Source organism: Thermobia domestica, chromosome 18 (assembly GCF_964235325.1).
Source record: "Thermobia domestica chromosome 18, izTheDome1.hap1.1, whole genome shotgun sequence".
NCBI lineage: Eukaryota > Metazoa > Arthropoda > Insecta > Zygentoma > Lepismatidae > Thermobia > Thermobia domestica.
In genome coordinates this window covers 81,853,319-81,869,185 of record NC_137471.1, presented here as the reverse complement: position 1 = coordinate 81,869,185, position 15,867 = coordinate 81,853,319, and the positions used below count along the sequence as shown (strand labels likewise).

Below are 15,867 nucleotides of genomic sequence, written 5' to 3'. Positions count from 1 at the left end.
AACCAATCATTTACATGCCTAGACATTTAGCTGTAATAAAGAAAGAAAAAAAAAAGTTCCCTGCGGGGTTCTAACACGAACTTGATAACGCCCGCTAGGCAATATCATGTGAATTAAACTTTGGTGCAGAAAGGAACCAACCCAGCTACTAACCTATATGGAAGGACTTGTGTTCTAGAATCTTCCCACTTGCCTAATTATGCGATCATGGTTCCTATCAACAGTTATGAATCTGCATAAAAAAGGACAGTTTTCTACAACTTTATTACACAACACTAAGTATTTTGTCAGATCATGTTAGTTTGCTTAGACTGTACGGGTGCCAAAGTTATTTCTAACCCAAAATCTCTCTCTCCTCTCCCACTTCATACGTAAATATATACCGTTGTAAAATCCTAAACTAGTGTACCCATATAACAGTAATTACAAGGTAAAAACGAATCTATTAAAAGTATGAATGCTCCCTAGTTTTCCTTCTGTGGTCTACACAACGTAGAATTCCCACTTTACTAGTATTGTACTTCAGTTATGCCGTAAAACAGTGCATCCGGAAGTTAGAACACTCGTAACGTCTGGAAAATTCTGGTAGCATACCATTTATTTGAGATTTAACAAAATTTCAGTCACGAACTACGAAAAATATCAAAAATAAGTGATGGAATTTAAATACGCAAAACTAGGCCCACCCACTTTGTCGAATTTAGAATGATGGTTCCCATTCCAAATTCCTTAACTTAAAACATTTAATAAATGCTGAATCACGTGATGCTGCTGTTCTAGCAGTGAAAGAATTATCTCACTAATCTTTAAGCAATATACATATTACTCATAAGTACAGGTAATAATGGTTTACCATGTAAATTCCATGCCGGTTTAGTATTTAAGTTCCTATATTCTAGATTTTACGGTTTTTAAACCACATTACGCATAACCAACCAGGATTCCACCTTGGTTTCATTGGGCTACACTATAATTTTCTAATTGCATGAAGATATATCGACACTTCTCATGACTCATAAACTCTTAGGCATCATATATACAGCGAAAATAACATGAAAATGTTATTTTTGGTTCTGAAAATTCCACGTGCTGCCACACTTAACCCTAACGACATCTTGGGACACCCGTTGCATGATCCTACCTACTTCGTACGACAAAGTTAAGAGAAAATACTATACAGAAAATATTAAATTTCCACAATTTTCCCCTTAAATCTACATAAAAGCTTAACCAAAATAATTATAATGCATTAATTACCTGTAATGAAGGCTCCATCGTATTTTAAATCCACGTTATGTCATCACTACTGCAACGAAGACATGTTCTCTTCCATGTAGAGAAATAACTGACATGCGCATGCGCGACTACTAGTCTCAGAACACCTTTTGCTATTGGTTTCTCATTGCGGAACTTCAAAATATTAACCAATCGATGCTCCTGAAACAAACTATTTTGATACGATCTTGCACTGTAATAAAGTAGTATGAAAAATTTAAGTGTGTAAGGTGCATGTGCGGTAAATATTAATAGGAACGTTGTTTAATTATTATGTTAAAGTAAAGTTAAAGAACTTTCCACAAGATATTCAGGTATATTCAAATTTTTAATTGACATGATACTTCAACTTTAATAATCTTACTACAAAATTTTGTTTTGTCGCTCATCTTGTTTATTCAGTAAAGCGTGTAAACATTTTTAATTGGTTTTTCAATGGATTTTCATAAATTACGTAATATTCTATCAAGCTTTTCAATTTTCTTGTTAGTTACAAGTAAGAAGAACATTTGGGCCTATGTTTAGCAGAAGGGGTGCTGCTCTTTTCTCTAAAGAATGTTACAGTTTTGGTAATTTCTGTTCACATTCGGTTAGTTTAGGTTAGCGTAGATTAGTTTATGTTACGTTAGGTAAGATTTGATTACGTTATGTTACGTCTGAGTACTTGCATCGTTCATTTCTCCTGTACATTTGGTGTTTTTTACGTGTTTCTGGACCCCTTGTACTAAATTTGTACTCCAAAATTTGTATTAATGAAATTGTCTAGGTGTAACAATTATTGCAAGTAAGATGCAAAGGTATATTCGTAAAAGCTGCAGTGTTAACTTCCATGTTACGATTAAAGTTATTTATAATTATTGGCACCGTTATCGTGCAGATACAGAATATGGGACCACTTCCTAATATTTTTTAAATCAGTCTTTTCGGTGTAAATAATATTCTCATACATTCCAGAATCAAATTTTCTTGATGCATGACCACTAATTTCATGCATATTAATAATATACTTGGAAATTGTTATGCCGAAAGAGTGAATATTTGTGGGAAAAAGACGTAACTCACTGTGCTAGATGGTCAAAACAAGCAAACTTTGCATGTTTCGGTTTCGGGCTGGGCGAATCTGGTGACGCAGCACCGAAGTGCGTCCGTAGAGAGCATGCGCGTTAGCAATTAAATAATGTACAACACTCCTCCGATCCATTCCATGTCAAATGAGTTTACAGTTCTTGGAATTAGATGTTCACTCGAGCAGGCGGTTATACCAAATAGAAAATTTATAGGTAAAAATTAATGTGAAACATTTTTAAGTGATAGAAGAAGAATGTGAATATAACTAATTACTGATAGTGCACAGCATATCGAAATTAATTTTGTTGATTTTGAAAGTATTTTATAAGTGTGCTCTTCCACTATCTTCGTTTAAACGTACACCCCCCCCCCGTTGCTGACGCGCCTGCTCCCTACGGACGCACTTCTCCCTGCCGCTCGGGCCCTCCTGCTGCGCTCGTGCCTTGACTCGGTTATATAACTTTCGTGCTTTTATGTGGCCACCTAGCACGAGATGGTTAGTGTTTTATGCCTCTTCAGTTATTCTACGAGTAGAGTGGTGCTCCACATTTAGTGTATGCTCTGCTAAAAGAAACACAAAGGTTTAACCTATGTAAGAAATGTGTCAGTATTTGGCAGAATCATCTGCTCGGGTACTGCCCCTCTGGGAAATGGCAAATCCTGATATTTCAAATATGTAAACTGGTTTCGAAACAGGCCTCCAGTGTTGTCAAAAATTACCAATACCTAATTGGGTGAGTGACATTTGTTCGATTGATATTTGCTGCTGACTTAAAGAATCTAGGACGTTGGTTAATTTTTTCATATGAAAAAAGCTTTCAGGTGTTTTTCCAGCATATAACTGTTTAAAAAGAAAAACGAAATAACCTGACGTAGTAACATTTGAGAAGATACAATTTTATGTTGGGTTTGTAGTACTGTGTTGTCGCAGAGTAGGGTAATATTTAGTTTCTCCCTCAAATCTGTTGGTACTGACTCAATTAGTGATTACGGTTCATTATTTGTAACTGTGAAATAGTCATGAGTGTAAATACAGTGTCGATGTATATGCCAAAAACTGCAGTGCATAAAACATCAACCAACTTGTGCTAGGTGGCCACTAAAAACCATGAATGCTATCTGATCGAGTAAGGGCCAAAGCGCAGCAGGGGGCCTGAGCGGTAGCGAGCGTGTGCGTCCATGTGGAGCAGCGCGTTGGCGACGGTGGGTATACACAAACGAGGTCGTTTACGGCGGCTTACTGTAAGTCACAGTACTGACTCCAGGGATCAGGGACACCACTCTCAGAGTTAAGTACTCTGCCACTGAGCCACCTTGTCCAGCTTTAAAAGTTACAGAGGCGTGTCAAGATAAATAGTCACCCTGTATATATATATATATATATATATCAAGGGCTCGGGGCAACAAGTGGACAAGCCACACTTTTGTGAAAATCCTTTTATTAGTTTAAATGGTGTGTTGTAAGTATATCTACATTTTTAATAATTTATTTCGTCAGATTCCGACACGATAGTGCTGCCATCATGTCGGAATCTGACGAAATATATTTTTTTAAAAATGTAGATATACTTACAACACACCATTTAAACTAATAAAAGGATTTTCACAAAAGTGTGGCTTGTCCACTTGTTGCCCCGAGCCCTTGATATATATTCAGACTGTTATGAGTATATTCCCGAAGTTTTATTGTGAGATCAGTATGGCATCATTTGTAACAAAGATGTTCTACTTCCAGACGAAGCAAATCTCTTTAATTTTAGATTGTTGCTGTAAAATGAATAGAAGTAATACTTATGTGACACAGAATGGTACGCAAAGCTATCACTCGACTAGCGAGCAAGCCACTGTCTATCTATATGTAGTCAATGACGACACCATAACGGGGGGTAGGGGGTTAAGGGGATGGCAATCCGTGGGACTACATCTTTTCCCCATACATGTGTTATTCTAATGTATGTCAGATAACAAAACTATGATTTTCGGAATACAAAACTATAGCTATTCCTTAAATTATAGAAAATAATTACTTTCCCTTAGGAAATTATCGCTGGCGTCTAGTCATTGTTTGCAGTCTATTATACAGGGGAAACATGAACCGAGCATGTCAGTTATGTTGTAATTTTGGAATGTCTCGAACTTCACACTGCGAATGTGTACTGCATTTAGCAGAATCTTACTGTGTTCTGGAGAAACTAGCTTAGATCGAAAAATATATGGGTCATTCTATGTTAAAGGGATCAAATCCAAAGATGGTCTCAGCTCTACCATTTCTGGTGTCAGTAAAACTGATCTTAAATCACAATGGACACGAGTGTTTTAGAATTTTATGGATGTTTAAAATTATTATTATTTACAAGCTGAACCTGCGCTCACTACACAGCACATCATTCGCATATGAGCGTAAATATTCTCATTCCTCACATCTGTACATGTCCCTTTAGACACACATGTGAAAAAAGTCTTGATTTAAAAAAAAAAAAAATAGGCAAGGCGTATCATAAAGTGGACCTCAATATTTCGCACCGTTTGCAAGATTTGAGCCTGCTTCCGGTTGGAATTTCTAATTCATGCATGACCAGTGTTTTCTTTCTTCTTCCATGCAGTATGTAATAAGCAAATACATTACATACTCAATTAATTATAATCGCAGTTATGATACCCCTTGGCTTTTTTTTTTTTTTTTTTAATCAATACGTCTTTCACTTGTGTCTGTAAAGGGACATGTACAGATGTTGTAAGGAATGATAAGGAGATTTATGCTCATATGGGAATAATGCGCTGTGTAGAGAGCGCAGGTTCAGCTAGTATAGTTTAAAAGAACTCGGAAGATGGAAGCACAATTCATGTGCATTGATTTTCGAGAAAGCTTATTAAAATACAAAGGCATTGAACAACAATTTTATATCATAAACTTTATGAAAAAGATCTAGTTAACTGATTTATTTAAAGTACTCGTGCTTAAAATGTTTGTCTCTGTTAAACATGAAATCACACATAACCGTGAATGAAAGATTTGAAAGCCATAGTTATACGTTGAAGCTCGGGCGCTTTTAATTGCTGTTGTAGCATTTTAATAGATAGATTAAGACGCATGGTCTTAAAATTAAACTACTTAGCTTAAAGCATGCCCGTTTCAGCCGTGGCAAGAATAACGCGGTTGTAAAGGATACAGTTGAAATAATGACTCCCAAACATACCTAAAAGTTTGGTCAAATTTGCAAGATTATATCTTAGAATCTAGCTGGATAGTTGCAACTGCATGTAATTCACACATCATCATCATAGGTGAGAATCATTCCTCCAATTTCTGATTGAATTTGTGCCCTCACCATTTAGTTATGGTATGTTTAATGTGGGTTCCTTAAGGGGTTTTTATTTTTATTTTTATTTTTGTGCCAACTTTCAAGGTTGTATCTATACTGAGGTATACTTAAACAGCTAATTAGTAACATGTTCTGAGTCAGTGTCAAAAAATTGTCCGAGTTTGCAAAAGACAAGGTCTTTATATTTTCTACAACTTTTGAAAGCCCTGGACAACCGTAGCTACTTCTTCAAAGGCCATATATATGCAACCAAAGCAGATATTCAACTGATGTTTATACTGGTCGGCGCTACAGCCCTTGAAGAGCCTTGGCCTCCCTAACCACTCTCCTCCATTCTTCTTTGTTCTCTGCTTTTCTTCTCGAGCCTCTAACTCCTAATTTCTTTACATAGGTCGTCTATCCATCTTCTTCTGAGTATGTCTCTTCTCTTTCCACATTCTGTTTTCGCTATAACCACTCTCCTCCATTCTTCTCTGTTCTCTGCTTTTCTTCTCCACCCTCTAACTCCTAATTTCTTTCCATCCTCTTCTAGGTCGTCTATCCATCTTCTTCTGAGTCGGCCTCTTCTCTTTCGACCGTCTGTTTGCGCTGTAACCACTCTCCTCCATTCTTTGTTCTCTGCTTTTCTTCTCGAGCCTCTAACTCCTAATTTCTTTGTTTGATTCTTACAATTATATTTGGCTGGACGTATAGATCTTGTAATTCCTCATTTGTTCTTATGCGTCACGTGTTATTTACTCTTATTGATAAGTATATTTTTCGCAGGATCTTTCTTTCCCATCTCACTAACCATTCCTCCTCTCTCGTGGTCATTACCCAACTTTCCGAACCATACATGACTATGGGTTTTAGTATCGTACTAGCATCAATTACCCGCTTCGTTGGGTTAAATTAAGAAAAATATATTAATATCTTTCGTTAGTCAGTCACTTTTTACTATTACTAAAGCACTCCTTGATATTGGTCATCTTCGATGATTTTTATATATTCCCTCTCCTCCCCATATTGCGGGCCACGGCATCGGAAGTGTCATTATTCATCTCAGCGACCCTGAAAAATATGAATTCGACACTGATATTGGTCATTTTGATTTATATATATATATATATATATATATATATATATATATATATATATTTGGATTTAAATGGCATCAGAAGTGTCACTGTTCATCTCAGCGACCTCAAAAACTATAGATTCGACACTAATATCGGTCATTTTCGATCATTTGTAAATGTCTTTCCACTCCTTTAAGTTACATCGTCAAAGTGATATGACAAAAATAATCTCATGTTCGAACTTCATTTAGGTTGGAAATTTGATCGAGATCGGTCCGATGGTTCAAGAGTTATTAAGTTTTATTTATTTTCATGTCTCTCCCCCTCCTACCTCCTCCCGTAAGTTCTATAGTCAAAGTGAATAGATAAATACCATCCCAGGTCCGAACCTCATCTACGTTGAAAATTTGATCGAGATCGGTCGGGTGGTTCAAGAGATTAAGAGTCACAAACATAGTCAATTTCAATTTTATAATATAGATTGTAGAGGCTTAATTTAGTTTTTCTGCTGACGTTCCTGAATTTGAATACTTCTGTAGTGCGCAGTGACACTTATTTCGGTTTGTTATTCTTCCTTGTATCGCCTCTGCTGTGTTATTGTCTTCGGTGATTCTCGTGCCAAGGTACTTAAAACTTTCTTGTTCTTTCTGTTGTATGGTCATCCATATTTAACTCCCCTTCCTGATTGGTCTTTTTGAAATCTTCAAGTTTCATATATATTTTTGTTTGCATTTATTTCTAGCCCTATTTCCTTTGATTTATTTTTCATATTCAACTGATAGTTCGCACATAACCATCAAAGACAAATATAGGCCTAGAGCTTTCCCACTAAATTTCATTAACTTTGAAAATGTTTGAGTTGGGGCACCTTCTCCCGTTGACACGGAATGACTGAGGTACTACTATTCTAGTGGATCTGATGTCCAGTTCAAGAACAAAAAGAACTTTTGAAACTTAGGTCTACATTAAGCTGATTTTAGCGTAGAGGCTGAATGGCATTTTGCTACAATAGTTCATTGAAAAGGGCCTTGTAATGGTGTAGGTGTCATAGTCAAGAGGTTGACAGCACGAGCAGGTCTGCAGCATCCATATGAATATACAGTTCTTCATTCTGCAGCTATTTGACTAGGCAGCGGCAAACTTCACTGGACTACGTGTTACAGTTGCCAGTCAAGAAAAGTGAATCGAGTTAGCAACATTCCTACAAGATCGCTTTAACAGAACAAAAAGAAAAGAAAAAGTAATAGAAATTTTACGCATTCATCCCTGTAGTTTCAGATACTCCCAAACCTTTTGTCAATCGTCAGAATTCATTGGAACAGACCAGATCTGACGACAAGCTGGCATTTGCAGACATAACCGGTTGTATAACGGCACTGTATAACAGCTGGAAGCTTCGATATGTTTCGGGGAAGGATGAAGTGCAAATGTCGTTCCTCTATTCAGTTGTATTATTTCCACTTTTGCATATCCTGGGAAGCTAGATATTCTCTGGATTCATGTAGTGTAAAGTGAACCCTGTGATTTCAACAGGCCAACTATACACCTTGCCTGACAAAGATGTAGTGTCAATCGAAAAAGCCTTTCAAGTTCACTTCAAACTAAGTTGTAAACAATATTCAGAGAAAACTTCCAGATATGGGCAGTTTTTTCACGTTGTAGTATGTTATTAATTTCATTTTAATGCATCTATTTTTTTTTTTTTTTAATTGAAGAACGTAAATTTATTTATTTAATTATACAGATTTCTGGACATTGAAGATTTCTATGACCTTAAGCCCGTCACTGAGAGAAACGACATCCTTGGAAGTACACTATTTGGAGAAGGAGGAAAGGAAGGAAATGACCTGAGACCTGTAGGTTAGACACTAATCTGGCATTTGTTTGGTGTGAATAAGGATAAATCTAGGATAAACGCACTCAAATGGCTGGCTTGAAAAAGTTATTACGGCTTTTCGATTGAGTGTCCCTCCCGAAGAACGTGAATTAACGGGATTTTCAATTCCACGATTAGAAGCGGAAACAAATGATCCAATGCTAATCTCAAAATAAAATCGTAGAGATACGTCTATAACAGTCCAAATATTGTTTTATAATAATTCTTTGAAAATTTTCAAAATATGACTTTTTGAAAAAATCAAATTCAAAATTTTAATTTTTTCGAAAAAATTAAAAAGTAATTCCATAGTATTATATAGCATTTGAAAACTGTTTTCAGAAGTTTTAAAATGACATTTTACCTAAGATTCTTTAATTTTTGGTTAATTTTGAGAACTTTGGGACCGTCTAATTTTGAGACCAGTTCACAAACCAACTTGAGGTTTCCGCTTGTTCCACATATTAATGGTAGTGGTCAGAATATAAAATATCACTGCAGTCTGTAAGGATCGATCGGAAACCGTGTGTTGATTTGATATGGATTGGTTCCTCCTCATTAGTGTCTGAGTAAGAATACTAACAGAAGAAGCTTATGTACACTTGATGCACTTAAAATGTCTACTTTTCACTTTCATTAGCTATCATCAATGTCGTACGGAAAAGGGGGGATAAAATGTCTACTTTTCACTTTCATTAGCTATCATCATTGTCGTATGGAAAAGGGGGATAAAATGTTTACTTTTCACTTTCATTAGCTATCATCAGTGTCGTACGGGAAAGGGGAGGGGGGTAAAATATCTACTTTTCAGTTTCATTAGCTATCATCAGTGTCGTATGGAAAGGAGAAGAGAGGGTAAAATGTCTGCTGTCTGCTTTTCACTTTCATTAGCTATCATCAATGGCGTTCGCAAAAGGGAGGGTTCCGGGTTTAACCCCTTCCCCCCCTCTGGAGCAATATATGCACAAGTAATGATATACCACATGAAATACCCATACAAACTTGAATAATGTCAATTCTCCTTGTAGCTGTATAACTTCTCTTTCTGTGCATGTATCATGTAAAGCTAGCCATTTGTAATCTTGCATACATAGTAAATTTTCACCTATATTTAATTTCACTTCACTAATAAACATAATCAATCGAAGGAAAGTGACGGAATTTAAACTTTACCTTATAGAATCTTGGTATCAAGTAACTTGCAAATTTGAAAACTATACCTTGGAATTTCTTATGTAATCAGCAACGACTTTCAAATTTTGTGCCTATAACTTTCTCGCTCCCACTATACCTTTAAATCGTGGAAAAGATTCCTTAAATTCTGTTCTTCCTTTCATTAGATACATAGAACATGTGTTGTCGGAGTGAATTTGTACAACATACAGGATCACTTACGGGAATTCAGGTTACAGTTTTAAATTTTCTCGATCTGAGTATGTGCTTACCAGTCAAGTAAAGGCAAGGTTTTCAAATTTGTGGATCAGAAGATACCGAAGGTTTCTAGATACGGTTTGAGTTTTGTCTTTTCTCTTCTTTCTTTCTTTCTTTTCGACTAATTATATTTACTAGTGAGATGAAATGAAACACTGGTGAAAACCTTAGACTACAAAGCAGTGTTTCATTAATTACTAATCGCCAATTTCTTAAGATACAGTTAGTGCACAGAAAGAGAAGCACATAAGTACAAGAAAGATCTCGTTGAAAAAGTATAGGAAGTACAAGAGTTATGATATACAGAAGATAATCAACAAGATATAGTTCTACAAGTGATGTTAGGTTAAAAGTGAGTTACCGTGGCTCCGTATTTTTCAACTTTTTTGGGTTTAAAATGTAGATTTCTGATGATCTGTGTCCAGTGGCACTATTGATTTCTGGAAACGACCACTTCAAGGTCAAATTAGGAGTCAAAAATAAAAAGTGGGATCATTTGGGCAATGCGGACTAGTGACCGACTGGGACGGAATGGATGTCATTCGATTCGTATTCACGAGTACGTGAATAACTGATATTCTATTTTCCCGAAAATTAACACCGGATCAAAATCGAATTTTTGAGAAAATGGCATATCTGTTATTCATGATCGTGCGAATTCAAATCAAATCACACACCCCATGACAGAACTTTCTTTGTCTTTCTGCGATGAGTTTTTGTAAGTCAAAATTTTTCTGCAGGAATTCCAAAATAAAAAATCAAGATGATCAGTTCCAGCGAAAGAAACGCTTGTGATTGCTAAAAAAATATGCTTTATACGACGTGAAAAACAGTTCAAATGCAAGTCGTCTGTGCATTTAAGACATCTATACATAGCAGGCACGTTTTTATACTTTTCTGTTGGCTATTTTATTTCTTCTGGCAGTTTTTTCTGCACAGGCGCGGGAAATTTTCTGCGATCACATCGCAGATCGCGGCATGTTCTGCTATGGGGATGACACCCATTTTGTCCCAGTTGGTAACTGGTCCGCATTGCTCAAAATCCTGGGTTTTCGTTGATTCTTTTTCGCAGCTTTCAGTGCACACGGGACCAGAGCAAGCTCAACGAGTAACTGTTCGATTTACAATTTTTAAAAAATGGAAGAAAACAACTTGATACTGACATCGTTTGGCTACAATATGAGTTCGGAAATTAGCACTTTTGTGAAATTAAATTATTATGTTTTTGTTTTAAAAATATGAGTTCAGTCGGTAGTATATGTGTGCTAAATGCCAAATGCCAATGTGTACTAAATATGAACTCCGTGCTAAATGCCAAAAACAAAAATGTTCGGTGTAATGTCAAAATGAGGGCTCTGTGCCTAACTGTGCTCAGTTAAAATCGGGCTATCTAGTATTAACTGTAAAAGTAGTTCAAATAATCACCAGGAGAATGCGCGTGGGCATATGTGCCATCAGTTTTGAAGTGAAATCTGGATTCTTTACTGAACATTTTCATGAAAAAGTTCGGTGTAATGTCAAAATGAGGGCTCTGTGCTTAACTCTGCTCAGTTAAAATCGGGCTATCTAGTATTAACTATAAAAGTAGTTCAAATAATCACCAGGAGAATGCGCGTCGGCATATGTGCCATCAGTTTTGAAGTGAAATCTGGATTCTTTACTGAACATTTTCATGAAAAAGTTCGGTGTAATGTCAAAATGAGGGCTCTGTGCTTAACTCTGCTCAGTTAAAATCGGGCTATCTAGTATTAACTATAAAAGTAGTTCAAATAATCACCAGGAGAATGCGCGTCGGCATATGTGCCATCAGTTTTGAAGTGAAATCTGGGTTCTTTACTGAACATTTTCAGGAAAAAGTTCGGTGTAATGTCAAAATGAGGGCTCTGTGCTTAACTCTGCTCAGTTAAAATCGGGCTATCTAGTATTAACTATAAAAGTAGTTCAAATAATCACCAGGAGAATGCGCGTCGGCATATGTGCCATCAGTTTTGAAGTGAAATCTGGATTCTTTACTGAACATTTTCATGAAAAAGTTCGGTGTAATGTCAAAATGAGGGCTCTGTGCTTAACTCTGCTCAGTTAAAATCGGGCTATCTAGTATTAACTATAAAAGTAGTTCAAATAATCACCAGGAGAATGCGCGTCGGCATATGTGCCATCAGTTTTGAAGTGAAATCTGGATTCTTTACTGAACATTTTCATGAAAAAGTTCGGTGTAATGTCAAAATGAGGGCTCTGTGCTTAACTCTGCTCAGTTAAAATCGGGCTATCTAGTATTAACTATAAAAGTAGTTCAAATAATCACCAGGAAAATGCGCGTCGGCATATGTGCCATCAGTTTTGAAGTGAAATCTGGATTCTTTACTGAACATTTTCATGAAAAAGTTCGGTGTAATGTCAAAATGAGGGCTCTGTGCGTAACTCTGCTCAGTTAAAATCGGGCTATCTAGTATTAACTATAAAAGTAGTTCAAATAATCACCAGGAGAATGCGCGTCGGCATATGTGCCATCAGTTTTGAAGTGAAATCTGGATTCTTTACTGAACATTTTCATTTTGGCATTTAGCACGGATTTTATGTGCATCTTAAAATGGTACAGACAGCGATAAACTATTTACATTGCATATTTCATCAGTGTATTTTGAAGAAAGAATAAATAAATAAATAAATAAATTATATATATATATATATATATATATATTCAGCAGCTTTAGAAATGAAATGAAATTTTAGGTTACCATTTCACATTTATGCGCTTTACGCTAAAAGAGGCGTATCATTAATGAAAGTGAGTGATTGCGAAATTAAAGTCAATTGGAAGATCGAACCTCCCACCGAGAATTGGACGCGGGTCCCTGTACACCAAAGGCGCATGCGTTAGCCTCTAGACCAGCGAGGAGGTCTTCCAGCAGCTTAAGATTTTGTTTCCAATATATGTACTGATGAACACAACGGTGGTTCATTGAAACAGTTTGTCGCTCCTAAATATTAAAGAGGAAACAACCGATTATTTTAACACACCATATCCTCTGTAGATGTATTAACCCATCGGCACGGTATGCCGGAGGTCCCGGTCCAGTCACACTCTTTCATTCTTTGTACGTTAATCTGTTTGTCACTACCTACGGTATTTTAAAATGATCATATATGAGATTTTAACCCTTTATTGCACGAATTAATTTGGTTATGTTGAAAGGATTTATATTTTATGCCTTACGTACTAAGAATGTTAGTAACGGACACTAATATTAATTTTTCATGTTTTTTACTTGTGCTGTATAAGATAGATGCAATGTGTTATCATAATGCTACACTAGTGAAAACGAAGTTTGGTGCCAATCTCGGAAGAAATCCTGTGATATGAAGGATTGTGAAGCAATTATTTTTTGATGTTAGGCAAAACAAAAGAAAGAGAGAAAAAGGATTTATTACTTATTTTACAGATAACCAACATGCACGCTTGCTGTTTTCCACGCGCTCAGCGACTCTCTCGGTCAAACCTCTGTCTGTAGATAGAAACATTGTGGTAGAAGACACTCTGATTGATTTTATAATCAGTCTACACATACATGTATGTGTGTGTGTGTGTGTGCAACCCTATTTAACCGAATATCCGGATTAAGAGAATCGCTAGAAAAATGTCTTTACTCGTTTGCGACTTAAAAGATATATATAAAAAAATAAAGAAGTATTTGTTTCATTCCAACAGTTATTTATCAAAGAATAAGTTAATTGTGACGATATGTTGGCTTTACTCACCCACTCCCCATCCCCGTGTACTTTTAGCACAGGTACTGTAGGTACTGTTAAGGTCAGGAGAAACCTGCTAATTGAGATTTGTATACAAACATATAGTACAATATATCAGGAACATTTATTCTACTTTAACCAAATTTTCGTTCTACCGAAACACCATCGGTCCCATGAAATTCAATTAAACAGGACTCTAGTATAATTAAAAAAAATTGTATTGGATTGATATCTATATAGCATATTTAACTGGTATTTTAGGTTTTCTTTCCGACGGATTCTTAATCAGAACGTCGTCATAATCACCCTGCAGATAAGTAGCTTAAATCGTTGTGTGCCCAATGTGGGTAATTCACATTATTTTTCTATATTGTGAAAACCTTAAATTTATATACATATATTGGCATATAGTAAAATAATGAAAACATATTGGGAAAACTAGGCGATGAAAAGAATCGATAAAATATTCACATTATTCATTAATTATCACTATTGAGACATACACATATACACATGCACGCACAATAAATAAATAGTGGAAAAAGGACTTAAGCTATTATGTGTCCCTGAGGATAGGGTGTCGGAATATCACCGTTGAATTATTGGAGGAAAGATTGACTAAGGAGCATTATTAGGTGAGTAGTTTGAAGATCCATACGCTCGATAAGTAATTACATCTTAAACTTGTTGGTGACATGATTACCATCGCCAGTGTTCTGCTTTCCTTGAGAAGTAACTTATACAGTTGAAATGATTCCTGGCACTACAGATCTTTCTTGTTCTGTTCGTCTTGACGTGGGAATTATATACTTTCACATTGTCTTTTACGTCAATAAATTACTTAATTTTTATATGTACTTACTATGGCTATTTTCTTTTCCTCTTCTAATTTATTTCCAATATTATTATTCTCTTGGCCTCTTTTTCCAACACGCTCTCGTTGCTTTTGCATTCCATACGGCTATTTTTCTGCGTTTTTCACCATACAATAAGACATGTACACATTTTTATTGCATTTAGCAGTGTTTACCTGTATACTTCTACTCTATTCAGTACAGCACTACAAAATATTTTTTCTTCTTCGTGAATACTTTTTTTTTTCTTATACCATTACTTTCATTTCTTGTTCGTACCTCAGTCGTGACTTGTAGTACATCATCGTAGGACCGCAAAGTTATCGCACGTAGTACTTTTTCTCCCGTAATTTTCGTATTTGATACAGTTCCAGTTTTCCCATCAAACATTGCTTTCCTAATTTTAATATTTATTTTGGGTAGTAGTGTGCAAAACGCCTTTCAGACTTCTCGTTTATTTTTCTAAACTTACATGATTTTGAAACAGTATAAGTATATATAATATATTCCCTATTTAAACACTCAAATATATTTTTAAAAGTTATAATCTGGTTTTGAGTATTACGATTATCAGAAATAATTTAGCGCAGGAAGTGCTGCATAAAAACAATCATAACCAGAAAACCCACAAGAAAAATAATTTAAGTTTTGGTTTTATACTGTCTTGTATTACAATAAGTAATTTCACACCATAGAGGTAATATTGAATGTATATTTAAATAGTTAACACTAAATTGCATTTTGATACCAATTGACCTTATAATGAATTTATAACATAATATTCTTAAAATGCAATATTACTCGAAAGGTGCACGCTGATGCCATGACATCAGTGCAGAAAGTTTTCTACCTCAATGTTTCTCTCTACAGGCTGATGTTTGACCCAGAGAGTTAGTGAGGAAATGGAAATCACCAAGCATGCATTTTTGTTACCTGTAAAACAAGTAATAAATCCTTTTTTCTTTTTTTGCCTAACACAAAAAAAATAAAAAATAAAATAAAAAAAATAAAAAAGTGCTTCACAATCGTCCGTATCACATTTCATATGATATTGGCACCAAACTTTGTTTTCACTAGGGTAGCATTATGATAGCAAATTTCATCAATCCTGTAACTTGATATCACATAAGTAAAAACACCAAAAATTTATATTAGTGTGTACTATTTACATTCATCTACGTAAAGCATGAAGAAAAAGTGCTTTCAACACAACCAAATTAATTCATGCAATA

The 15,867-nt window shown here is 35.6% G+C and overlaps 1 protein-coding gene and 1 long non-coding RNA gene across 4 annotated transcripts in view; one reads left to right on the top strand and one right to left on the bottom strand.

Moving 5' to 3' along the window:
* Positions 1-1,413, bottom strand: part of Usp10 (ubiquitin specific protease 10) — an 84,034-nt gene extending 82,621 nt beyond the window's left edge. The window contains exon 1 of one of the 2 annotated variants that reach the window (XM_081746495.1): positions 1,258-1,413. In XM_081746495.1, coding sequence (XP_081602621.1) covers positions 1,258-1,275 — 18 coding nt within the window. In that variant the 5' untranslated portion in view covers positions 1,276-1,413. Of the gene's footprint in view, positions 1-853; positions 1,093-1,257 lie in introns of those variants that run through there. The other variant, XM_081746496.1, reaches the window with a different exon arrangement.
* A 19-nt stretch (positions 1,414-1,432) lies between these two features.
* Positions 1,433-15,867, top strand: part of LOC145675794 (uncharacterized) — a 30,951-nt gene continuing 16,516 nt past the window's right edge. The window contains exons 1-2 of one of the 2 annotated variants that reach the window (XR_014129218.1): positions 1,433-1,589; positions 8,469-8,584. This is a non-coding gene — a long non-coding RNA (uncharacterized LOC145675794). The remainder of the gene's footprint in view (positions 1,590-8,468; positions 8,585-15,867) is intronic. The other variant, XR_014129217.1, reaches the window with a different exon arrangement.